The sequence below is a fragment of the Bos indicus x Bos taurus genome, chromosome X (assembly GCF_003369695.1).
Source record: "Bos indicus x Bos taurus breed Angus x Brahman F1 hybrid chromosome X, Bos_hybrid_MaternalHap_v2.0, whole genome shotgun sequence".
Lineage (NCBI taxonomy): Eukaryota > Metazoa > Chordata > Mammalia > Artiodactyla > Bovidae > Bos > Bos indicus x Bos taurus.
In genome coordinates, this window is record NC_040105.1 from 123,348,816 (window position 1) to 123,375,923 (window position 27,108).

Sequence of the window (27,108 nt, forward strand, 5' to 3'; positions counted from 1 at the left end):
GGCGGGCGCCCAGATCAGAGGGTGGAGGGTAACGGGGTACGGGGTAGGTGGGGGACGGGGGGGCCCCGGGCTTCGATCTCGGCGGCCGACAGTGCGAGTCCGCCCTGGCGGCGCCCGCGGGTCCTGCCCGCTCCGAAGGGGCCGGAGGACGCCCGGCCGACACGCTCGCCGGCGCTCCGCTGGCCTCGCGGGGCTTTGGCCACCCCGCGGCTGACGTCGGCGCGCCCCTGCCGAGCTATCCTTTTACTACAGCCCGCCGGCGGCTTTGTGCCGGCCCCGCCCTCACCGGCCCCCGCCCCCCGCGAGCCCGTACCTTGTGGTCTATATAGAAGGCGCTGCCGCGCCGATTCTCGGCTCTCCGGGACCGAGAGTTCTTTGGAAGCAGAGCGCGAGCGAGGGAGCGGGCGAGCTCCTAGGGGGTGTGGGTGTAGGGAGAGAGAGAGCAGGTAAGGGCCGTCGCATCCCGCTCCTCTGCCCGCCAGCAACTCGGGACCCCCTTTTGGCAAAATCATAGGAACCTGGAACGTTGGTTCAACAAAAAGAGACAGGCGACGACCCTCCCTTTCTCGATTGTCCGCGGGCGAAGAGCTGCGCGGCTCTGCGGTGTAACAGGCTCACACGTTGCTCATCACATGTTCAAACATTTCCCTTTCGGGGAGCCTCGTTATTTTTAAGTGAATATTTTCGTCTTTGTTTTGATGTGTTTTTTTTTTTTTTTTTTTTTTTTTAACCTTCCTCGGGGTTTTATTTTGATGGAGTTGGCGGCCCGCAGCATATGGGGAGAGTAGGGGAAGCGGCCCGCTGGCGCGCGGGTAGCCCACCCCCAGGCAACTCCCCGGGAGGCCCGCGCTGGCCCGGCGAGCGGCCGGCGCGGAGCCCAGGGAGGCCCGCGGCGGCCGAGCCGGGGAGTCCCGGCCGCACGTCTCGACGGCCCCGGGGGTGGCGAGCGCGGCTCTCCGCGGGCGGGCGGGTGGGCAGGAGTGGCGGGCGCGGGGCGCGGGGGGAGCGCCGCGCCGCTTTGTCTCTGCACTTCTGGAGCCAGGCGCGCGGCTCCTCCCGCGGCCGGCCGCTCGGGCTCGCGGTGGCGGCAGCGGCGGCGGCGGCTCCTCCTTCACCCCTCTCCTTTCCTCCCCGCTCTCTCGTAGGCAGAGGCGGCGGTGGCAGAGCTGGGGAACAGCGGATTCCGCCCGGAGCCACACCGAGGGGAGCTTGCGGTCGCGACTTGCCGCCCTAAGCACTGTCCCAAGTCCGGCCCGCTCGGCGAGGACTTCCGTCTCCTGGCCGAACCCTGTCAAGCAAGCTGGGATCTATGAGTGGAAAGGTGACCAAGCCCAAAGAGGAGAAAGATGCTTCTAAGGGTAAGCCCGCCCGCCGAGTCCGCCTGCTTCCCTTCCCTTGGTTTCCCTCGCCCGCTCGCGTGCGCGCCGCCCTCCGGCGGCTCCCGGCCTCCCTCCCAGAGCCTAAGCTGCTGGTGACCTCTGCGACCCCGGGCAAGAAAGGGGCGGGAGGGGGCCCGGGCCGCTGGGGTGGGGGTGGGGGGCTCTGAATTTGCACCACTTTCCCTCCTTCTTCGTGGGATTGTCGCCCCGCGAGTGCCAGCAGCCTCTTCACTCCCCCCTCCGGACGCACCGGGGTGGCGCTGCGGGCAGACGGAGCTGCTGCAGCCCGGAGCGCCGGGAACAGCGCTGCCTGCCACCGGCCGGCCGCCTCTCGGTGCGAGTGCCTGTGTGTTGCGTGTGCGCGAGTGTGCATCTGTGTGCTGCGCGGGTGCCACACGGTGACATACTCAGGAAGGAATCTGCCCCACTCTTAGAACCCGTGCTCCGATCCACCTTTCCGCACCCCCCTCCCCACCCCCAATGCAAACAAAGAGCCTTGCCGCGACACGCACCCCCTTCCCCCCACGCTCCTTTTCCCCTCACGCCCCCTGCTCCCCAACTCTCCCCGTCCCCTCCCCAGAAGGCAGGAGCTTGTCACCTTCCCTACGCCGCGTGCAAAAGTGAGCAATCCCGGTGCCCCGGCGCCGCCCGCGCTGCGCCTCGGCAGCGCCGCCTCGCCGAGCCCCGAGAGAACAAAGGCTCTGGTCCCTCGGCCACTAGTGCCCGGCGGGAGCGGGCCTCCGCGGGAGGGGAGAGCTCCGTCCCTCCACTCTGGGGGGTGTTCAACCACCTGGCCCGCGGCGCCCGGCCGCCGGTCCCCCCCAGCCACGAGAGCGCTTCTCGGCCTGGGGCCTCCCACCGGCGGGCTGGGGAGGCGCAGCAGAACAGGGCGCAGGCCGGGGAGAACTCAGGAGCAGGAAGGGGCGTCCGCCCGAACTCCCACCCGTCCTAGCCGTGGCCTTGCTAAGGGCCCAGCTTAGCTCCCGATTGTAAACCCGAGACAGCATCCTGGAAGCCCCGGGTGCGGAGAGGGGCACAGAGAGAGAGAGTGGGGGGTGGGGTGTGGTAGAGCCGTGGGGAACGGCAGGTGCCTGAGGTGCAAGTGTCCGGAAGGGCCCCGGAGCGGACGCCGGAGTGGGCTGGACCGGCCCGAGGGCCCCAGGCTCGCCGAGCCGCAACGACCCACGCCGGGTCCACGCGGCTGCAGAAGTTGGGGCTGCCGCGGGGGGAGCCCCAGCCTTTGTTCACGGGCCCCGATTCCTCCTGGAGCCCTGGGGCTCCCTTCCCTCCCACTCCTTCCCTTCTTCCTTTTTCTCTTCTCCTCCTTCTCGCCTCTCCCCATCTCTCCGGAGCTTTCTTTCCGGGGAGATTCTAGGGCAGCGTCAGCCCTCCCCCGCGGAAAGTTGTCAAAGTCTTCAGCTCAGGGCCTTTATCCCTTGTTTCTAAATGGAGCCGCTTCTCCCAACTAGGCGAAGCGTCGACGAAAGGCTCTAAAAGTTTGAGGTGGGGAGGTTTAGATCCGTGGTGCTAAGGGTCAGTGTTGCCATCGGCCTGCCTCAAGGCTCGAGGTCACCCCCTTCGGACCTACTGATGCCCGCTGGCTGTTTGAAGCGCACAGATTAATTGAACCGGTCACCCAGAAAGTAGAACTCCTGCTACACTTCTCCAGAACTTTACTCATTGTTGTGCGTTTTAAACAGGTATTCGTGTGATAAGAGAAAGTGACTTCAGGGTCGTTAGACTGTTTTGTTTGCCCTCGAGGGGCCCGGAAAAGTAAATGCAATTGAAGATGGTACCACCAAAATGACTTAGGCAAGGGATTCCTCTTCTGCATCTGGGTGTATTTCAAGTTTGTTTCTGAACTTTGGTCCTTGATTTCCATCAGGTGATTACCTAAGGCTTATTTCAGGCTACCTTTGGGCATCCTGAAACCAAATTCATTCACAGAAAATGAGATGCTGCTCTAGGAATATAATTTGTAACTGTCCAGAAGGGGAGTAACAAGTCTGGAAACATTATTGGCCCAAGTTTCTGTAACCCAATAATGAAAATTTTTACTAGGCATATGTCATAACATTTTCTTATGTTGATTCACTTGAAACGGAATACCTCTCTGTAGGAACTGTGTAATTAGCATTTGGAATTATGGCTGTAATTAGAATAAATTAGTGTAATTTTACAAGACAACTTTTAAGAAGAGAGTTTACTTCCCCAAGGAGATGGGACTCTTATGACTGTGAACAGAGTTTCTAGACTTTTTAAAACATAGGTAGTAGATAATTAGTAAGTTATTTTGTGCTCCTTAATGAAATGTGGCTTTCAGAGCATCTAAATTGCTCTTTGTCTTTTTAAATGATGTTTTTCAACTCACTGAGGTTAACACCAGTGATGGACAGTGATCTTTTCTGTAACCTTTTTCAGTAAGGTAGGCAGACAAGATAGACTCTTGGAGGTAGGAGGGGAATCTTGATTGCATTTGAAAGTATTAAAATGGCCTCTTGTGCAGCAAATCATCTTTTGTGTATTTATTTAGGCTTTGCACAAACTTTTAAATTGGCAGATGAATATATAGTCTGGGGCATTCAGCTCCTGAACAGGAGGACCTAGTTCTGTTTCAGGGAAAAAGAAAGCATAACATTTGTTTAAGTACATACTTGCTTAGCTTTGATTCACTCTTCTCTACCTTGTCACATAAGATCTTTTCAGCAGTTCTCTGTTGGAAAAGTACTCAGGGAAGGCTGTGTCTGGTTTATGGCAACCGTGTTCCTGTGGCTTTTGGAAAATGTGTGGCCTCTAACAGATAAATGCAGATCATTTGTGGATTGAGTGAAAGTGCTAGCCAGTTGTGGATTTCAAAACTGTTATTTGGTTTGGGCCATCCCTGGTGGTCCAGTGGTTAAGACTTCACCCTTCCACCGTAGGGGGCATGAGAGTGGAAGCATGAGTTCAATCCCCAGTCTGGGAGCTAAGATCCCGCGTGCTATAAGATGTGGCCAAAACCACTGAAACTGTCATTTGGTTTGTACTTGGAGTTTGGGTTTAGTTGGCTTTGTCTGTGTTTTGTCAGCAACCCCTTCCCTTGTGCTTAGCCAGAGAGCCATCATTTCTAGACAGGTTTCAAGGCCATGTGGGCTGTGGGTTGTGGGTTGGCTGAGACGGCCAGCACTCACATCAGGCTGGGTTCCTACTGGCTGCTGGGCAGTGCGGGACAATTCCAAGCATAGTCCGAGAGGCCAGCCACTTGCACAGCTGTTGCTCTCAGATTATGGTGCCCACATGCATTCACAGGGACAGCTCATTTTCAGCTCACTTCCTGGCCTTTTCCAGTAGCCCTTCCAACCTTACCTAAGAAAGGCCATTGCAGTCAGGCAGCCAGCATCTCACATCTTGAACCCTGAAGGCCATTCCTAAAGCTCATCTTGGTCTTGGTGGATTACTGCGATTTCTTCCGTCAAGTGTCTTTCTTGGGCTTGGGCCAGGCCAACCAGCTGTTGAGAGGTATTTCACCCATAAGAAATCATGATGCTGGTGACCTCTTATTAAAAACTAGCAATCATAACCTCCCTATTACTCATGAAGGGACTTCTTTTTTCACCTGGTGAATCAGTCACTGTGGACCAGTGTGGTTTGAGGGTCATCAGCCCCAGGTTGTTTCCTGTGTCTAAGATGGTAATAACAGCTTCAGTGAGGGGTTGTGACCAGGGAGATCTCTGATCAGAATTGTTAGTATGTTCCTGGGGATAGGTGCAAGAGATAAGTGAACAATACCCCCAGATCCTCTTCATTCTTATTTCCAGTGCTGTGCCTCTTCTTAACCCACAGGCTAGAGCAGGAGGGGGATATGGGTTGGGGGTGCTGTATCTTCTCTCTTAGTTCTGCTTCCTCTAAGTCTCTTTCCAGTACAGTTCAAGTCCTTTCAGAGGGTTCAGATGCATCCTCGGGCTGGCAATGTGAGGGAGGTTAGAGTGGGAAAGGATGTTGCCTGAGTAATGAGAAGCAGAAAGTGAGCTGTAGGGTTGAGATCCACGCCTAGTGCTGGGCCGTGTAGAGTGGCCCTGAGCACTGGACCAGAGCTGGTGAGAGAACTGGAATCAGGGTCTGGGTGGTAAGCTGGAGAGCTGATCTGTGTGTGAGGCAGTCACTAGGGAGACAAAACTGTTAACATTCCAGGTCTTTTTGCAGCTGTGCTATTTTATGTTCAAATCAACTACTCATTCTGGGAATTACAATCAACATAGAACAACCAGAATGTGTTGCAGCTCCTCGAATATATCCAATAAAAGGGCTTTCTAGTGTCTGCTTCATTATGGCTTGTATTTTTGGAGTTGAGAATTTGAAAGGAATAGAAGATAATTGCCAAGATTAAACAATTCAAGGAGGGGGAGAAAACCTCCCATGAATTAAAGTGTGGTGAGTGAAGGGGATCCTCCATGTTTATTACCTTGCTAAGCTTAACATGATCTTTGGAAGGTGAAGATTAGGCACATAAGTATACTCTTAGCCATTAGTAGAGAAGACAAACGTCTGCAGAAATCACTGTGTCTAGTCACCGGTTTATGTTTCCCTATCCAGAAGCATCCAGAAAACACATTCACAGTAGATTTGTTGCCCAGGCTGAGGAGCGGACTTCAGGCTCATCATCCTATGCAGTGTGGTTTAATCTAGTTGGTCCTCACCAGCTCAACAGGTAGCTTATCTCTGATAGACCAGTTCTACGAACTTATTTGAATCAGAATTCTGACATTTTTAAACATGGCACTTCGTCACTTTGTTGAATGCCATATCCTGATGAAACATTTCTTAGGGGTGTGGATTTCTGGGTAAATGGCACTAATTTCCTAAAGAAAGTGAAATACTATATAGTAATCATTCTGACCCCACTCCAGCCTGCAGTTCTAATTTCTAATTGGATGGCCATTTGTTTTTCTCTAAAGCCCTGTTTTCCAGGATATTAATCCTAAAGATGAGGCTTTTATATTAGAAAATAGAGATGTTCTTGATTCTTGGGGCACGACGGAAATGTGAAGGGCTGTTTTATTAGGGATCTGAGTTTGTAATAAACATTAAGCCTAAATTACAATTACTGTAGGTTGAGTTTACTGTCAGACAGTTCTCAGGCCCTACTCATGCCTCTGCCCTTGTAAATTACTTTTCGCATTGCTTTTCAAATGGAAATAGTATTAGTGTCACTGGCTAATGACGGTCCCCACAGGCAGTGGGCAGAGGGTAGTAGGTGTCCATGCTGAGTCTTTAAAACCCTGGCAGCACCCTTGGCTTCTGTGGGTGTAAGGTTTAGGTGGACGGTCTAGGGGGTGCATCAGGGCTGGACTGAGCTGAGGCGTTTGCTTGACCTGCCTGCTCACAGCCTTCTGCGGAGACTTAAGGTTTGTTCTGGACAATCACTATTGCCCAGAGGCATTCTCAGGTATATATGTCTGTCCTTTCTGGACCCTGTCAGTGGGGTCTGAGAAGAAAGAAAAAAAAAATCTTCTGGTAAAAGGCAGGCCTGGTCAGAGGCCAAAGTATAAAAGAGTTATTTTTAAAAAATGGTATGAACCCAATTTCCTTTTGTGTAATTAAAGATTATATACAATAACATGTACAGATCTTAAGTGTACATCTCAATAGATTTTGACAAATGATTACACCCACATAATAGAATATTTTCATCACCCCAGAAAGTTTTCTTGTGTTCCTTTCTAATCATTCCCCCTTAGAAGGCAACTACTATTTTGATTTCTGTCATCACCTTTTAGTTTTCCCTTTATTGATCTCACAGAATGCCACTGGTGGTTCCTGAGACCTAGAAACCTCTCCAGGCAGTGGGCTTCCTGTCCTGGTTGACACCCCTTCTCCTTGTCTTGTCCTCTGGTTTCTTGGAAGACCCCCACCCTAGAACAGGGTCTTGTCCTTACCTGGCCCAAAAGGAGTATTTGTTGAATGATCTAGGCAAGGTAGGAAATTCATTTAAGCCTGGGTGTCTATTCATCATTTAATAATAATGATCGTAGTTATTATCATTACCATTACAGTAGCTTCTGAATTATGGACCACTTACTATTTACTAGGCTTGCATGATTTATATTATATATATATATATATATATATATATATATAATTTAATTCTCATGGCAGTCAAATGAAGTGGCAAATAGTATTTATAGATGTTAGAGATGAGAAAATTGAAGTTTAGGGAGATCATGTAGCTTGTGTGAGCTCACACAGCTAGTGGGACCCAAATTACTGGCACAGTACCTGGCACTGAACAAAGGATTGCCAGAGGCAGTGCCTCTTAACACCAAGGAATTAATGTCAATGGGTGAGTTTTTGACATCTACACAGGATGGAGAAGTTATTTTGGTTGGGGTCTTAAAATACAATGTAACAGGAGCAGGACCCTGTGGGGTCTGCCCCTGACAGACCCCTCCCCCATAGCCTCTGTGGTAGTTCCTCTCTGAAGTACCCAGATAATAGTATCTCATGCATATTTCCTGAATTTTTCAGATGCTAAAACCCACCACCAAATGGAAGAAGTTAACTACTTGATGATCAGGTGCAAGTACCCCCTAGACCTTTGGCACCTAAGGACTGATAAAGTTAATCGCCCTGTTACCTCACCACCAAGAGAATTATGCTGGAGCTGATCACCTCCCCACCCCACCCTCACCTGGGCTTTAAGGATGCTTAGCTGAAACCCTTTGGGGAGTTTGGGATTCTCTGCTCCAGACTCCAACGTTGGGCACACGAACTTGGCATTCGGTAACAATAGTTTTTTTGAGCACTGACCATATGCCAGGGATTGACATGAAATCGTTCAAGCTATCCAGGATTGATATACATAACACTGCCTTTCTAGGCAACACAGTTGATTCTTTTCTAATCCAGGTTTGCACAGGGACAAAATTACTTGCCAACTATCAACATAGACATGACTAGGAAGAGTTTGCCTATACTGGCACGATTGCTACAGGGCTGTGGTCTTTGTGCACCCAAAGAAATTTCTGAACAGATTTCTTGAGTGACTTATCCATCCCAGGCACTGTACTGAGAGAAACCTAGTCCTACCTTAAGCCTTAGGGGTACCCTTGTGCCCTTTTCCTTCCTCCTTGGCCTTGGGCATTCTGACTTGTAATTTCTGAAGTGCAGCTCCCCTCAGTTGGCCATGACTCTTATTTTTCAAGATCTAAGCATCTGTCAGTTTGAAAATAATGGTGTTTTTTTTTCCCCCTTAGAACTGTGTCTGAGAGCTTATTTCACCTGTGTTCTAAGGCTACTCTTACTCATAATTCAGGACTGGGTAAAAGTCCTAATTATTTATTTATTTTTCCCATCAGAATCATCTGTCTCATTTCCCTTCTCTTTCTCTCTCAACCCCACCCCCTCCTCCCTTTCTCTCTCTGCCTCCTCCCCCTCCCTTTTCTGCACACCCCCACTCCTTTTCTTGTGAACAGACATCAGTGGTTTTCATTAACTGTCTGGATTTTCTCCTGTAATAGCTATATTAACTTCAATTAAAGAAATCCTTACCCCCCTCAAAGAGTTGCTTCATGGAAGAAGCTTTTCATTACTTATTATGTAACTCATTTTAAATGGAAAAATAAAGTGTGAGCTTTATTTCTTATCTGTTTATGTTGCCTTTAGTTAGAGAATATTTCCAAAAATATATCTTGTTAACAGAGATGCACGCCTTGAACGAGCATATTAATTATAGTTCTCCAAGTTAGGACTCATGTAATGTTTCTCTTGTGCTGCAGAACCTATGTTTTAACAGCCGTAATTAACAGTGATGAGTCTATTGCAAGGTTATAGGTAAGTTTAATAACAAACGTGACACCCAGTTTTTTTAAAAAAAAATCCCTCAAAATTACGGAGGTAGCATTTCTTCTGCTCTTGCGCTGGGGGTTAGTAAACAGATCGAGTTCTTAAAATATTTATCCTGCTGTTAAAAGTAGAAGTAAACAACCTAAAGAAGGCAGGCTGAGCGCAGTTCTTGAATATGCCTATGGATATTTTCAGAGTCTTCTTTCAACCACGACTTTGAAAGTATTGTGAATTGATCTGCTTCTTTTGCCTTTGATTCTCCGTGCGTGAGCTCGCCTCTCCCCCTGTTGCGGGGCGGGGTGTGGGGGGGGTGGTTATTGAACGTTAAGACTTATACAAGAGCTCTCGGATTTGCGCGTGGTTTTTGGAGCCTGGGAAACAATGTGAACCGTTCTACTGGAAACGGGGCCGGCGCTCCTCGCGGCTCTCGCTCCCGGGAGCGTTGGTTTTCCTACTGGCTGGGACCCGACTTAGAGGCGAGCGCCGAACGGCCCGGTGAACCGGCGACCCTCGGTCGCCGCGGATCCGACCGGCGGGTTTATTACCAACCTGTGTGCTCATGAACCTCGTGATGCGGCAGCTGCCGAAAAAAGAAACACGGAAAAGTTGTGTCACCGAAAGTGAAAACTTGGCGAAGAAAAAGTGCTCGGCGCCCGGCATGACAAAACTGCTCTGCGGCCGACAGCGGCGGCGGGCAGCGGAGGGCTGTGCCCACCGGCCCCGGGTGCTCGCGTGGGGACACCACCCCGCGAGCGCCGCCGGGGCTGGGCGCCAGGGCCGGAGGGGCGGGCGGCTGAGCGCCGGGCGAAGGGGGCGGGTGGCCCTGGGCCTGGAGGTCTAAACCGCGGGTTCTGTGCAGCTGATGGGAGGCGGGCGGGAGGGGCCGGAGGAAGAAGGTCCCGCCCCCAACCATCGAGGGGGTTCCTTGCTCTGCCTGTACCTGACCTACCGGCTGTGCCCCTCAAAGGCGGATACCCGTCCAAGCCTGGAAGTCTGGACTTGGCCCAACACAAGGGCTTTGCTTCCTCTGTCTTCTGGTCAATGCTAATTCGGTTTCAGCTGTTCAGAAAAACCTAGGCTGCGTCTTGAACAGAACGCCCTGGACCATGTCGAGTTTGCTTTTATATGGTTTATGTTTCCGTTGCGTTGGTTCTTTTCAGATTACAGAATAATGCATGTGATTCGGAAAATCATAAAAGCATAGAGAAGAAAATATCCCCCCAAAGGTTGCACTCCTAGGTTCTTTTTGAGATTTTTCCTTCCAGTCTTATTTCTCTGATTTCATCTTTAAGTATATGTGTGGGATCACATAGTAAATACTATCACATGCTTTTTTTTTTTTTTTAACTTCAACACCCTGTTAGAATGTTTTCCGATGTCATTAAATAATCTTCCATAGTATCATTTTTGGTGTGTGCAGTGGTTGTGGATTTGGGGGTGACAAAGGAAAGATGGTGATTTTGTCCCTGTGGTTGTGAAAAGTTTTTCTCTACTGCCTTAAGATCTTTCTCACTGGGCTCCTCTACAAACATCATTCGTGTTTGGGTGCACTTTTAAAGATACATATATGCATGTATAGGGCTTCCCCGGTGGCTCGGATGGTAAGCAATTGGCCTGCAATGCGGGAGACCCAGGTTCAATCCCTGGGTCTAGGAGATCCCCTGGAGGAGGGCATGGTAACCCACTCCAGTATTCTTGCCTGGAGAATCCCACGGACAGAGGAAGCCTGGCGGGCTACAGTCCATAAGGTCACAAAGAGATGGTCAGGACTGAAGTAATCTAGCATGCACACATATGCATGTATAAATCTATAAATATAAAATTAAACGCATGTAGACAAATACGTATATGTCTAAATAAACGCAAACACAATTATGCTTAGAATACATCCTGAAAGAATATATATCAAAAGGAATCTTGGGGTGATTGGCTTATAGAAGATGTATAGAGGATGTGTATGTATATTTGTGTCTTCTATTTTCTCTACAATGGATGTATATAATGATCATAATGAAATAATGAAAATGGACATTATATATTACTTATAGATTGTCTTCAAACTGACTTTTCTGCTTCAGCTCTTACCATTCCTTTTTTTTTTTTTTTTTGCTTACCGTTTCCTGACCTGGAATGCTCTATTATTTCAACATTTTGTGATCCTTTATGTCCAAGCTTAACCCACATCATCCAGGAAGCATCTCTTCCACCCTTGTTACAAAGAACTGCACTGGACTTCTCAGTTACCCATTTGGCAGTGTCCGTGGATAAATCTCATGATTAACTTTTCATCTATTTAGGTGTTTTATCTCCCCAGCTAGATTTTAACCTCCTCAAGGGCCTTTGTCACCAAAGAGATACTGAATGAATGTGTTACTTAACCATCAAGCTCAGCATCCTTCCTAGATTTCTTTAAATGCTTTTGTACCTTTGAAACTCCAAACCATATTAGAAGCCCTTAGGATGACGGCAACAATCTATCTGGATTTAATACTGCTAATTTAATTAGGGGTATAACTTCCAATTTCCAGTGGGCCATCTTCTATGTAAAAGTGGCTGCATGGTTAAAAGCATGGATTATAGAGACTTGTGTTCACATGTATGTTCCTCTGCTTAGTTGCTATGTGACATTTGGCAAAGAGGCTTTCTAAGCCTCTCTACAATGGAGATAATTATATTTATCTCATATGCTTATTTTAAAGATAGAATGAGATAATGTATGAAAAACATACATGGAATTTGGTCAGTGGTGATATTGATAGTATTGTTAAAATAGTAGTGATCTTCATATTGATTATTCAAGTTAGAGGGTTTTTGTTAAAGAGCTTGTTGGCCATAGAAACAAATCTGCAGAGTCACACATCTGTCTGACAGTCATACTCTGATTTAATGGATTTTAGTTATATAGTTACTAGGCTCCTGAACCATGGGTTCCTGGACCCTCCCAGATATCAAAATCTGTGGATGATCAAGTCTCTTACATAATAGCTTATTTGAATATAACCTATGCATATCCCCCATACTTTAGCTCATCTCTAGATTACTTCTAATACCTAATGCAAATGTAAATGCCCTGTAAACAGTTGTAAATACAGTGTGAATGTTATGTAAATAGTTGCTGGCCTATGGCAAATTCAAGTTTCGCTTTTTGAAACTTTCTGGAATTAAAAAAAATTTTTTTGGATCCACATTTGGTTGAATCCATAGATGCAGAATCTGTGTATACAGAGTGCCTACTGTGCTAATTCATGTATTAATTAATTCATTACTTTACTCAATAGATACTTGTTGAAACTCCTATGACAGCAGTGAGCAGAACAGATAATTACCCCTGCCTTCATGGAGGGCTTCCCAGGTGGCACAGTGGTAAAGAATCTGCCTGCAATTCAGGAGATGCAGGTTCGATTCCTGGGTGGGGAAGATCCCTTGGAGAGGGAAATGGCAATGCACTCCAGTATTCTTGCCTGGGAAATCCCACGGACAGAGGAGCCTGGCAGGCTACAGTCCATGGGGTCGCAAAGCATTGACTAAGACAGCATGGACGCATGCCTTCATGGAGCTGATGTTTTAAAGGAACTGGATTTTTCATGCACAAAACACTGTCCAATGTTGGCGGTGTGTAAAATGACCTGGTGCCCATCATAGCCATCTGGGCCCTGGCCAATCCACACTACCAAGGAGGAAGCTTGGATGGAGTTGGACATAGGTCATTCATTCATCTTTCATCCAGGGACCACTAGAGCTGAGGTTCTTGAAACTGCTTGAATGTCAGCAACACCTCCCACTGCATACATCCCCACCATGAGAATTTGACTTAGTAGATCTAAGTATGGGGCTTGTGAACCCATATGGTTTATAAAACTTAAGTGATTCCAATGCACAGCCAATTAAGGGGTTACTGCACCTGAGCAATGTTTCTCAAGGTTGCTGGAAGTTAACAGTCACCTGTAGGGTTTGTTCCCCCCTGGCCTGCTAAACCACAACTTTAGGAAGAGGGTTTGGTAACGTGAATTGTAAATAAGCATCTAAGTGATTCCTGTCATTGGGCAAGTTGGTGGGGCATTGTCCTAGAGACATCAAAGGACCCCTGGAAATAGTGTGTAAATGTGCATGTTTCAGGTGGTAGCATCCATAGTGTTCAGCAGATTCTCAGAGGGGTCAGTATCTCCAAAAACAGCCCTGAGCTCTGTCCTCAGCTCTGTCCCCTCCATGAACTGTGTGCCTTGAGTCCTTGGTTTTCTCTATCCTATTCACTCTTCATAGTCTAATGTTCTGTTTGGAAGTTTCCTTTCTCCATTCTTGCTTCTCTTTTCTCTTTTTGTCAGGCTGGCCTCCAGTCTTTCTCTTGCTCCTCTAGAATTTTAAAGACTGGGCCCTTTCAGAGAGGGAGGGAGGGAAAAGCCTGGAGGGAGCTTTGGGGACATGAGAACGGTGGAGATCAATGCTGAAATACTTTGACCCTTTTAATGGCTGCACCTCAGTGGGTCTTAATATAGTGGGATAAGGGCCTGAAGTGGGACTTCTAAGATAACCCTTTGCCAGTCTGGAGTAGGTGGGCAAAGGAATTTGCCCTTCTTGGTGCCATTTTCCTGCCTGTATCACGCAGAAGGTGGAGTAGAGTAGGAGGGTGAGAGTTAAGCTAGATCTAGATGCACCCCACTTCTCCTCCCCCAGGTACCAAGCAGTGTCGCTGTCACTGGTTCATGACCAATCAAGTGCATTGACCTATTACTGATGCTTACTTTGAGTTATAAATAGTTTTTATTCCCCCTGTGGAATTGGGGGTTCAGGCTGTATAGAATGACCTGATTTGTATCACAAGAGCCATTGGGACTTTGACAGATTTCACCATTTTAAAAAACACAGCTTTTTGCCTCCACCCCACTGGACATAAAAGCAACCTTTGAATTTATGGAACAAAGAACATGTCTTTAAAGGGCAGCGGGCACAGAGAGGGAGGAAAGGGAAGTAAGACAGTTCACCCTCTTTTCTGAGGCCATTGTCTCCAGACAAGTGACAACACTGAATACCTTGAAAAATCTTGTGTTGATTTTTAGTACGGAGGCATCTTCCTAGGATCTGGAAAATCCAGGTAAAAGACAATAAACTTGTTCTCCTGTCTTTGGGCCAGAAGTTGACTTGCTTCATTTACATGGCTGGAGGAGATGAGAGCACTTGCTCTACTGAGAGTGAAATTTTGACCAGGGCAGCATATTAATAGAGATGAAGCTCAGTTTCTGAAAGCCTGATATATACAGATGGGACTCAAATGGTGAGTGGGCAGGTCATTGCAATATTGAAGGAATTATTGTTTTATGAAAAGGTTTTCTTTTCATAGCATCATCTCTGGTGTATCTGAATGTTTCTTTAGGGATCAAGTATTACTTGATTAAAAATAAAGAAATAATAAGCCAAGGCTAGAGGTCTTTTGTTGAAGAATTTGAGTTTCCTGCAATTCTCATTATAAGTTACTGCTCACAGTGACTGTTTCAGCTTCCCAGGTTCTTTTTGAAAATGTTGATTGGTTTTTACTTTTTTACTGTGGGAAAATAGTGATTTTTTTTGTAAGTGTACAGTTCTGTGTGGCATCATGTGCATTCAAATTGCTCTGTGACCATCACCACCGTACTTCCAAGGTTTTTAATGAGAGATTATAATGGTTGGTGCACGCGTGCGTGCTAGGTCACTTCAGTTGTGTCCGACTCTGTGTGACCCTATGGACTGTAGCCTGCCAGGCTCCTCTGTCCATGGGATTCTCCAGGCAAGAATACTGGAGTGGGTTGTCATTTCCGTCTCCAGGGGGATCTTCCCAGCCCAGGGATCAACCTCGCATTCTTTACATCTCCTGCATTGGCAAGCAGGTTCTTTACCACTAGCGCGCCACCTGGGAAGCCCCTATAATGGTTGGAAGGGACCATAATAGCCATTTGGTTCAACCTTCCCATTACAAAGAAGAGGGAATCGGGCCCACGGAGAGACAGTGACCTGCCTAAAGCCATAAAGCAAGTTATGGACAGGGGCCTAGCCCAGTGCATTCGTGTGTGACCACACTGAAGGTAAAGGTGGTCTCAGACTCTACTGAATCAAGGATCGGCATAAATATTTAGGATGTTTCCCTGATTTTTTTTTAAAATCAAGTAAGCAATCAATCACTATGATTTAGAGCCATAAATCAAAAGGCCATCTAGTCCCAATTGCTAATTTAAAATATTGGCTCTATTTGCTATTTCTAGATCCACATTCAACTATTTAATACAAAAAGGTGCTAACATTCTAATTTCCAAAATTCAGACAAATTCTCCCCCAGCCTTCCTTCCACTGACTCCAAGACATTCCATGGTTGAAACCAGGTCCTTTGTGGGTGGCTGTTATTAATAAGCTTTCTTTGGGATGTTTACAGTAACTGCTGTGACCTAAATAAGATTGCTTGTATTGTTTTCCCCCAACAAAGCCAAGAACAGTTTTTAAAAGTGTGTTAATCTCTCATACCATTGTATTTACCTGTGACTAACAGAACCAAAGCATTATGTTTTTTTTTCCTGTTTATTACATTAGATGATGGAACTCCATCCACTACATTAGATGGTGGATGGGTCAGATGGAATAGAGTGTTTCTACACAAGTTAAACTGTTTGGGGCCTTTGTATACCATAACCACTTTTTCTTGGAGTGGAGTGTCAAGACAGTGTACCCTGTAGCATTATAGCATGATCTTTGTAAAAATTTTATTTCAAATTGTGGTACAATACACATAAGAGAAAAAAAACCATCTTAGCCATTTTTAAGTGTACAGTTCAGTAGTGCTAAGTATATTCACATTATTGTGCAAACAATCTCTAAGATGTTTTTATCCTGAAAAACGGAAATAATACTGATTAAACAAAAACTCCCCATCCTTACTCCCCCCAGCCCCTGGAAACCATCTTTCTGCTTTCTATTTATATGAGTTTGACTATTTTAGATAGTATGTATCTTTTTGTGACTGGCTTATTTCACTTAAGATAATGTCCTCAAGGAGCATCCATGTTGTGGGGTGTGTCAGAATGTCCTCTTAAAAGGCTGAATAATACTCCATTGTGCATTTTATTAGGATTCTCCAGAGAAACAGAACCAACAGGATATCTGTACATTAGACAGTGATGGAGGATATTTATTATAGAAATAGGTTCATGTGGTTATGGTGGCCAAGAAGTCCCACAATCTACCATCTGTAAGATGGAGAACCAAGAAAGCCAATGGTATAATTCAGTCTGAGTACAAAGGTTTGAGAACCAAGGGAGCTGATGATGTAACTCCTAGTCCAAGATGGAAGCTGGTGTGGTGGTGGTCTAAGTCCTGAACTTTGAAGGTCTGAGAACCAGGAGCTCAGATGTCCAAGGACAGGAAAGGGAGGACCTCCCAGCTCCAGAAGAGAGAGAATTTGCCTTTCCCTCACCCTTTTGTCATATTGGGGGCACTCAAGGGATCCGATGATGCCTGCCCACATTAGTGAGGGGAATCTTATGAACTCAATCTGATTCAAATGCTAATCTCATTCAGAGGCACCCTCATAGACACACCCCAAAATAATGCTTTACCAGCTAACTGGGCATCTCATAACCCAGCCAAGTTAACACATAAAATCAACCATCACATATGTATGTACCACATCTTCTTTTTCCATGTTGTCTGCTGAAGGACATTTGGGTTGCTTCTACCTTTTGGCTAATGCTGCTGTGAACATGGGTGTTCATCTTTTGTTGTTGTTGTTTACCTGATGGGAGAAGTCTTTTTTTTTTTTTTGTGGTGGGGAGGGGTTCTCCACCACATGGCCTGGGTGATCTTACCCAGGTGATCTTTCCCCAACCGAGGATTAACCTGAAAGCACCGAGTCCTAACCACTGCACTGCCAGGGAATTCCCAGGAAATGTTGTTTTGACATACTCGATTTGTTTCTTCAATCTTAGTCCTAGGTCATCAAAGTAACATGTTGAATAAAGTGAAGAAAGAGCCCAAACCATCAGGGGTCCTGAGGATGGAGGTGTTAATCCAAATGGCTTGCAAGTTTGAGAACTATGAGAGGAGAGATGGGGGCTTTTCTTGGCCTCTTCTGTCTATTTATTGTTTATGGTGTGGATTTTTTGTGCAGTGATGTTTTGGTAGAAATAATGGGGTTTCTCTGTGATGGCCTCCATGACCCTTCATCTCTGCATTGGGAGTGGACTCTGCCTTCCAGTGACCTTTTGCAGTTTATCTCCATTTCCTTTTTGCTTTGTTGTATGTCTCTCCCACTATACTGTAAACTTCTTGAACTCAGAGACCCTGTCATTCATCTCTGGATGCCCAGTACCTAGGACAGAACCTGGCCCACAAAGAAAAAACAGTGAATGCTTATTTGAATAGAAATTTGACTCTTTCTGTCATTTGGAAAAACTTTAACTTCCTAGTTAGTCTTGGAACAATTTGACATTTTTATTTGTTTTTCTCTGTTTCTTTGATGTGTGAGACATGTCTTCTGTTCAGGAGCCCAAATCAGGTTTAACTATGTGGCAATTAAGTTTTTTTCTTTTCTTCTCGATCCTTTGTGGGGAGTGTGAGAGACAGTTGCTAAATATTTGGCATGAAGTAGAGGAAATAACCAGGCAAGGACTTAAGTGTTGACCACCACGCCACCCCTCTGGGGCTCTTCCCTGGCTTTTAAGGGCCCTCATGGCTCAGACGGTAAAGAATCTGCTTGCAATGCAGGAGACCTGGGTTCGATCCCAGGGTAAGGAAGATCCCCTGGCGAAGGGAATGGCTACTCACTCCAGTATTCTGGACTGGAGAATTCCATGGACAGAGGAGCCTGGCGGGCTACAGTCCATGGGGTCGCAAAGAGTCAGACACGACTGAGTGACTAACACATCATCAGCAGCCCCTTTGAGCATCTTCACTGTGCATCCTCTCTCCTCCTAGCCCCTCCAAAGATGGTTTGTATAGGTCTTGCATGTGGCTTGGATTGGGCAGCCAGTGTCATCCGTGCTGTGTTTATAACCAGGGCACAGATTTCCCACTCTATATATTGGCTCCTAAGCCTTGTTTTTCATGCCTCCTGCCATCTTCAAAACTCTCCCAAGCATCTTTATATGTTTCCTGAAATAGAAATGTCCCCAAGTGGACTCCAGTTTCTAATAAAGGCCCTGAAAGTGAAAGTGCAAGTCACTCAGTCAAGTCTGAATCTTTCTCCCCAGGCCAGAATACCAGAGTGGGTAGGTAGCCTTTCCCTTCTGCAGGGGATCTTCTCTACCCAGGGATCAAACCCAGGTCTCCCACACTGCAGGCAGAGTCTTTACCAGCTGAGCCACCAGGGAAGCCCAGGAATACTGGAGTGGGTAGCCTATCCCTTCACCAGCAGATCTTCCCGATCCAGGAATCAAACCGAGGTCTCCTGCATGGCAGGTAGATTCTTTACCAGCTGAGCTACCAGGGAAGCCCTAGCTCTGTTTAATATATTCTGTTGTGAAGGCCCTACATTTTTTTAATATATTCTGTTGCCCATTGATGAGCAGAGAGCGTGCAGATACACTTATCGTCAGGTGATAGACAATGCTTTAGAAACACATGCCTGAGAATCTGGCCACCATTCATTCAGAGAGCACCAGCCATATGGCAGGCTCAGTGCCAGGCACTGCGGAGACACTGAGAAGGCAGAGAGTCGCTGTTGTCACTCCCTTGGAGCTGACAATGGGAAGGATGGAGAGCTGGGGAAGCTTGAAGAAAGGGTACTGACCTTGTTGAGTGGTAATTAATGGTGGGGACAATACCCTGATACCTGCAGGTGAGCAAGGGTTCCTGAGTTGATGAGAAGGAAGAAGAATGTCCTGGAAAGTGGGAGTACTACATGCAGATGCTGGCAGACAGTGAGAACAGGGCTTACCTTGAGAACTGAGAAGTGATGGAAGTTCAGGGTTCCTGGATCAGCAAGTCAACCTAGTGTCAAGCCAGGCCTTGCATGTGCCAAGTTACGTTGCTCACGTGGCCGTGGACATTCTTATTGATGTCCACCTCTTAAGAAGCAATTTCAAAAATATCATTTCTCTCTGCATTCACAAGCAGGTTCCCTGATTGGAAGAAATATATGAAAAGACAAATCACATAGAAGTCAAGCAGGCTCATGATAACAATATATGTGTTTAAATGCCTATTGTGAACAAACTTAAGGGATACAGTCTTTTTAAATGAATAAAATTTGCTAGATTTCAAAGTAGAAGCTTGTTGGTTGTTGGTAATGTTGGGTTTTTTTTTCCACCACCAAAATTTTGTTTCCATGGGTCACCATATGGTTGATCCTTTTGCATACTTTTGCCTGCCACTCCCCTCTCTGATAACTGCTCTTCTGTTCTCTATATCTATGTGTTACTGTTTAGTTTGTTCATTATTTTATTTTTTGTTGTTGATTATTTTTTTAGATTCCACAGATGATGGATATCATGTGGTATGTCTCTGACTTATTTCACTTATCATAATGCCCTCAAAGTCTTTCCATGTTGTCACACAGAAAGATTTTATCATTTTTATGTCTGGATAGTATTCCATTGTATATGTATCACATTTTTCTTCATTTATCTGTTGATAGTCACTTAGGTTGCTTCCATATCTTGGCAATTGTACATAATGCTGCTATGAACATCAGATCAGGTCAGATCAGATCAGTCGCTCAGTCGTATCTGACTCTTTGCGACCCCATGAATCGCAGCATGCCAGGCCTCCCTATCCATCACCAACTCCCGGAGTTCACTCAGACTCACGTCCATCGAGTCAGTGATGCCATCCAGCCATTTCATCCTCTGTCGTCCCCTTCTCCTCTTGCCCCCAATCCCTCCCAGCATCAGAGTCTTTTCCAATGAGTCAACTCTTCGCATGAGGTGGCCAAAGTACTGGAGTTTCAGCTTTAGCATCATTCCTTCCAAAGAAATCCCAGGGCTGATCTCCTTTAGAATGGACTGGATGGATCTCCTTGCAGTCCAAGGGACTCTGTGCATATATCTTTTGGATTAGTGTTTTGTATTCTTTGGATACCCAGAAGTGGAATTGCTGGATCCTATAGTAATTTTATTTTTAATTTTTGAGGAATCTTCATATTGTCTTCCATAGTGGCTGTACCAATTTACATTCCCACCAGCAGTGTACAAGGGTTCCCTTTTCTCCACATCTTCTCCAACTCTTGTTATTTTTTGTCTTTTTTATAGTGGCCATTCTGTGAAGTGTGAGGTGATATCTCATTGTGATTTAATTTATTCTGTGCTGCTAAGATCAGAGGCCTTGGAGTTTTTTGAATCCTTGTCTCAGTGATTAGAGATTCATATATGTGTTTGCAGTTATTTAAAAAATTGATAACAGGAGTGAGAACCTCCAAGCTATCCAGAATATGGATTGTTTAGCAGTCAGATACTACCAGCCCAGAAAGCAGCTTAATTGACTTTATTCATACAAACTTCATTAGTACAAACTAATATGGCTAGTATCAATAGGTTATGATTTTTTATTAAGTCAAAAAAGACCTTTGGTATTTAACAAATAACATCATTCTTGAGAGTTTGGAGTATGGCCAGGCAGGAGGCAACTTATTTCTGACTCCAACTTACATCCATGGTGACTCTTAACTTTGACTTCAGCAGTTGCAGAAAAGTAAATATACTTTCACAAATCTTACAGAAGCTGCCACATAGAAATTTCAGGAGAGTTCCATGTATTTCACTTATCCATTCATTGAATGTGTGTTGGGTGCCATCTCTGTGTCAGGCTTGATTCTAGGTGCTGGTGATACAAAGGTGAACAAGCTACAGATAATCTCTTGCACTCATAGGGCTAACAGTCTAGTGGGGAAGATACACAAGGCCAGAGTCGATCAAGATAAACACAGCATGAGCAGTGCTGTAATAGGAGAAGCCCAGGGAGCAGTGCAAGCCCAGAGCAGGGCAGCTAACTCAGCTTGGAAAGGGCAGGGATGGCTTTCTGAGGAAGGAGACCTTTAACTGGGATCAGAAAAATGTGTGATGAGTTGGCTGGGCAGAGAAGAGCGGAAAGAGAATTTCAAGCAACAAGAACAGCACATCTGAAGACAAAAAAGGGAGGGGATGGAGGGAAGGGAGAGGGGGAAGGAAAAGAAGAGGGATTGCAAATATAAGTGAGAATAATTGAATAACATTCATTATGACTAGAGAGGCATGGGGGTGTACCTGGAAATGTAGGCAGGGCCAGTGCAGAAGGCATTGAAGGCTTTATCAGGATGAGGAGTTTGAATGTCATTTTTCAATGCACTGGGAAACCTTAGGAGGGTTGCATGGTGGAGAGCCTTGTGACCTGATATGTATTTTGAAAAGCTCTGGCTGCCTGGGAAAGCAGCGGGAAGCTGATGCAGTGGTCCCAGCTTAGACTCAGTAAGGTAGGAATGAAAATGGACAATGTCTAAAGGTCTGAGGGCACTCTTCAATGTGGGGAGGAGATTGGGTTTAATGTTAACAGTAATGAGTGGTCTGTTTACATCTCACTTAATTAAGGGGGCGAGAGGAGTCCAGAATGATAACCCTCATATTTCTGGAATCCACTTCCATCTCTAGCACTTAGGAAGTATGTGATTGGACAGCATCACTTCTCTCTGGATCTACTTCTCTTCATCTCTTTAAGTTTCCCCAATGTGACTGCAGAACTGTTTTCAACTGTGATTGATAATGACCGTAATATCATATCATTTACTTCTAAGGTATATAGTAGACCCTCATCAACGTTGGGCAAATAAATGAACTGACATTGGTCAGCCATCCCTCATTTCTTATGCAGGCTCAGTTTCTGCTTAGGTGCATGTTAGCATGTTTGGTCTCTCTTATCTACAGCGTACTGATGTAAATATTATTTTAAGATGAGGACTAGACCAGTCAAAAGTGGAACTCAAACCTTAGAGGATATGTGTCATAATGTTCCTCATATTGCACTGAGACCTGAGAACTGCTTTGCTGGCATTATTTATTACCTGTTTTACTGTTAGCTTTTTTTGGCCTCACTGCATGGCATGCCAAATTTCCCTGACCAGGGATTGAACCTGCACTCCCTACAGTGGAAGCATGGAGTCTTAACCACTGGACCACCAGGGAATTCCTTGCTTTGCAATTATCTTGCCTTTCTTTATTTAATGAAAGAGAAAATCACTTCAGAACTTCATATCAACATTCATGTCTGTAATATGTAGAGGATAATGCTAGATCCTGACTTAAGATTTAAGGATGCTGTAATTAACAAGAAAATAGCTTTTGAGCATCTAGTGTTTATAATAGACCATTCCCCTAAGAACTTAAGGGTGGTTGTTATTGTGGGTGGGCTAAGACAGAGAAGCCTCTGAAGAGCTGTTTCAGAGAATCTGTGTCCTGGCTGTGGTATATATACTTACTGTAGTGATGGTGTGGGCTGGACCGGGCCAGTGGGCTATAACTGTGCTAGGAATCCCCCTGCTTATTCCAGAGGAGAGACTTCGCTCTGCAGTCTCACACAACATGGTCTTGTTTCAGAAATGCCAGATGTAAAACCAAAGCTACAACTGGTAAGAAGCTCATCCCAGGTCAAGGGAAATATATGGGCATTGGTAATACTATTGACAAAGGCTAAATTTTAAGGTCAATACTGTGAAGTCACTCTGCTGTGGAATCAGGGGATTGGTGTCTTCTGAAGAGAAGAAAGAAAGTCTCATATCAGATAGTGGATTGAAAGAAATACTTGCTTATGGACAAGTGTCCAAGTATATAAAGTGAGATGAACTTCTAGTGAAACAAAATTTTATAGAGTTCATGGATTTTGTGATTTTTTCCATAATGAATAAATACAATCTTTTACTATTTTCTTATTGTTTTTAGAAAATAGCTATTGGGACTTCCCTGGTGGTCCAGTGGTTAAGACTCTGAGCTCCCAGTGCAGGGGGTGTGGGTTGGATCCCTGGTCTTGGAATTAAGATTGCACATGCTGCATAGTTCAGCCAAAAAATAAGATAAAATACATATTAAAAATAAATAAATACAATATATCCATTAAAAAAGGAATTTTATTTAAGAAAGAAAATAGGTATTGTCAGCCCCTGGAGGAGGGCATGGCAACCCACTCCAGTATCCTTACCTGGAGAATCCCATGGACGGAAGAGCCTGGCAGGCTACAGGCCATGGGCTCGCACAGAGTTGGACATGACTGAGCAACTAAGCGAGCACACACACACACACACACACACACACACACACACACACACGCAGAGGTATTGCCAGAGCGGTTGAACAAGTGTCACAATGTGCTCAGCATACCCTGGCCCTGTGGCTGGTCCAGGCTTGGCCCCTGTGAGATATGAATTCTGTATCACTGAGTCTCATTTAATGAGTTTTCCTCCAGTACCAAACAAAGTTAGTACAGGTACTGCCCAGGACCAGTTTCACCTGTGCGTGAACTAGAGCTAAATGGTTTACATTAAGGCTCTAATGGTGAGAGTTGTCCCAATAAAGTGTCCTGGAACAAGTGTCTTGAGTGCTTCCTTTGAAGAAGACGGTCCTGCTAAGTCAGAAATGCTTAGTTGAAGAAATAAAGAAGTGTGTTCTTTCTGAAGTAAGGGTTCAAGTTGGTATGGAAAAATTTTGTTTAACTTGGAAAGCAAGGATTTTCTGTATGACATTCATCCACCAAATGCATATTGAGTATGTGCTGTGTGCTAGGCAGTGTTCAGGCGGAAGTGATGGAGCACCAACTAGAACTGAGATCCCCACCCTCCTGGGCTTACATTGCTGTGTGCATGTGCATGTATGTATATGTGTATGTGTGTGTTGGGGGGACATACAACACACAGAATGGTGGCAGTCGGAGTTTTTTTTTTTTTTTTTTTACCGAGGTCCTTTCTGCATTCCTGGATACATTCTGGGAGGCAGAATTTCAAATGTAGTCTACAGTTAATTTGAGTCTTTAAAGTACACAAAGAGCTTTTTAAATTGCAGTCTCTAAAGTGTGTGTATGTGCATACATATAATAGCCACAAGGATTAAATTGGTCCGTACCGGTTTCTACATCTGCTTTGGTGTTGAAAACCACTTGCTGATTTGCAGATGCAAGCATGCCAAGTTTTCGTTTCTGCAGAAGAATGCCTGAACCATTCTGATATCTTGGAAGAAGAGCATCTCCTGGTCTGGAGATCAGCTGGACTCTTTGACTTCTAAAGTTCAGAGGGAGTGGCAGCCGTGAGAGCAGCTGCTCCTGAGGACCTGAAAGGGGCAGGGGGAGCAGTGTTGGGCCACTTGCCTGGAGTAGTGACTGGAACAGAGGTTCTTGGTCAGTATTCACTGTGGGTTAATGTTGGGACTAGTCAGTGCAGATTTTTTCTTCCTCTCTCCACAGTGCTGTGCTTAACCCTTGCTGCTGGCAAGTAGATTAGGAGGGAGGACCCAGTAGGTCTAGAGAGGGGAGTTGATCCTACCGTGGGAAGACCACCAACCCAAAGTGAGAAGTGGTTGCTCCAGCCTCTCTTGAACAAGATCTGGGCATATGATATTTGTTGAGCGTGACCCGCCTGCTGATGTGTGTGACGAGACGGAGCAGGGAATGGGTGTACAGGTTCAGGCTGCAGATCAACCAAGTGTTCATTAGTTATATAAAGATTCGAATGGGATGGGGGTAGGGAGGAGGGAATGCAGTGTGTTTGTGGAAAGAAGACAGGAAATGAGTGCCATTGGGTGAGCCTCTTTGCCTCCCTGGGTCTTAGTTTCCTGAGCCTGTACAATGAGAATAATAATAAGATGCACCTACCGAACTTCATTGGAGAATAAAACGAGATGTGCATGCATGCAGGTGAATGAAATGTGGCACGTGAATGCAGGTGTAGCACTGTAGCTGTTAAGTGTGCCTTTAGAACTGGTTTTTCCCTACAAGGCCTTTATTGGTGGAATATTGTTCAGCCATACAAATGACACGTGGCCTTTTGTTGGGAAATGCCCCCAAATTAGCGTTATTCACATTTGAAGTCATCTGTTGGCTTCCTAAGTGTTCATCTCCCAGATAATTTCATTTTAACACCTTCTCCACTGCACCCCAAGGGAACCAGTGGACAATTTACTGTTGACAAATAAAAGATAATGTACTGTGAAAATGACAGGTACAGATCAGCAGGAGAACTGTCATTCAGTGATGGAAATATTATAGAACGTTTAATACTATATGTACTAGAACAATATGCAATTTTGAAGAAGCAACCTTATGACATTTCAATTTATTTTACAGAAAAGATTGATGGTCCTGTTGATGTCCAGAGTTGGGATGTTTTTCACTGAGGATAATTTAGCATATTTAGCATTTGCCTTCCAGTGTGGCCTTTCAGGCCTGACCCTTTGATACTTAGGCAAAGGTCCCCCCTAAGACTGCTCACCAGAGTTACTTTTGCCATGTGGACCTTTAACATCTCATAATAAAGAGATAATAGGTTACAGTGGTGAAGTGTCCAGAGCTTGTGCCTTAGTTTTCTCATCTATAAAATGGGAATAACAATAATACCTACTTCATTGGGTTGTTGTGTGGATTAAATCATTTAATTTATATAACACTAAGAATAGTGACACACATATAGTGAGCACTATATAAATGTTTGCTACTATTGTTATTGTCATGATAAACTCTCATCACTGAGATTAGATTGGCTTAGAGGGTTTCTGTCTAAAGGAAAAGTCTCAATAAAGTCTGGATTGTGTTAGAGAGGGAAGAGGAGATGATAATGAAATTGCATTCAGTAAGTAACCAACAACATCTGCCACAGAAGTTCTTCCCCATCTCACCCACTGGGCAAAGTCCTTCAGGTCCCTTCAAGGCCCACTTCAAACATCCACCCTCCCTACCTTCTCCCTAAACCAAGCAGATGATTCCCACTGCAATTGCAGCACTTTATCCAACAGATGATGTCGTTTATCACACTGTGTTCTATTACCTGTTAATGGTCTGTCTCCCTCACAGGCTGTGGGTTCTGGGAGAGGGGGGACTGGTATAATCAGAGCATAGTACCCTGGTGCACAGCAGATGCTCAGTTTGAGCTTGTGGATTGGCAGATGGGAGCTGGGCAGGCCATTTCTCTTTCAGGGCTGCCCTTCTTTATGGTTGCTGCCTTCAAGATTAGACAAGAGCAAGTGCCAAGTGCCTGCGATCTGCTGTGGGGCCAGAGCCCAGTGTCTAAAGAAGGCCGGACCTAAAGAAGGCCATTGGCGTGACCAAGGTGGGCGGTGGGGCCATTGCTGGGGCAGAAGGGCAAAGAAGAGGCAGCTGGAATGACAGTCCATCTCTGCCTTCCTGGGGTGGGGATAGGGGTGCTTTCTCTGAGCCCCCTAGCTTGACTGAGTTCATCTAGGGCAGGGCTGGTCTCTCTATGGCCTTCTCAGGAGCCCCCAGACAGACTAGCTGCTGCTCCTCCAATGTGTTCATAAGGGGTTTTATTGCATAATAGGGCTTCTCTTGTGGCTCAGCTGGTAACGAATCTGCCTGCAATATGGGAGACCTGGGTTTGATCCCTGGGTTGGGAAGATCCCCTGGAAAAGGGAAAGGCTACCCACTCGTATTCTGGCCTGGAGAATCCCATGGACTGTATATATAGTCCATGGAGTCACAAAGAGTCGGACAGGACTGAACAACTTTCACTATTGCGTAATAAATAACTAATAATAGTACATCAGCCATGGTGTGTTTGCCTGTCTATTCCTCCCTAGACTGTGAGCCACAAGATGGCAGGGACTCTGTTGGTTCCGAGGAGCAGCCTGGGGTCAGTGGTTGTTGGGCAAGTCAAAAACAGAATCGCTTTATCTTTCTGCTGCTACTTGAGCAGTCTGCCTGAATACTGTGGAAAAGCATATCCCATTATTTATCAGCCATCTTTGCTGTTTTAACTTGCAGAAAACTGTGG

The 27,108-nt window shown here is 45.8% G+C and overlaps 1 protein-coding gene across 5 annotated transcripts in view; it reads left to right on the forward strand.

The window, feature by feature from the left end:
- Positions 1-27,108, forward strand: part of FGF13 (fibroblast growth factor 13) — a 569,406-nt gene that overhangs the window by 25,800 nt on the left and 516,498 nt on the right. For 3 of the 5 annotated variants that reach the window (XM_027533130.1, XM_027533133.1, XM_027533129.1), the window contains exon 2: positions 1,146-1,358. In XM_027533130.1, the coding sequence (XP_027388931.1) occupies positions 1,310-1,358 (49 nt within the window). In that variant the 5' untranslated portion in view covers positions 1,146-1,309. Of the gene's footprint in view, positions 1-345; positions 447-1,145; positions 1,359-27,108 lie in introns of those variants that run through there. The other 2 variants (XM_027533128.1, XM_027533132.1) reach the window with 2 other exon arrangements.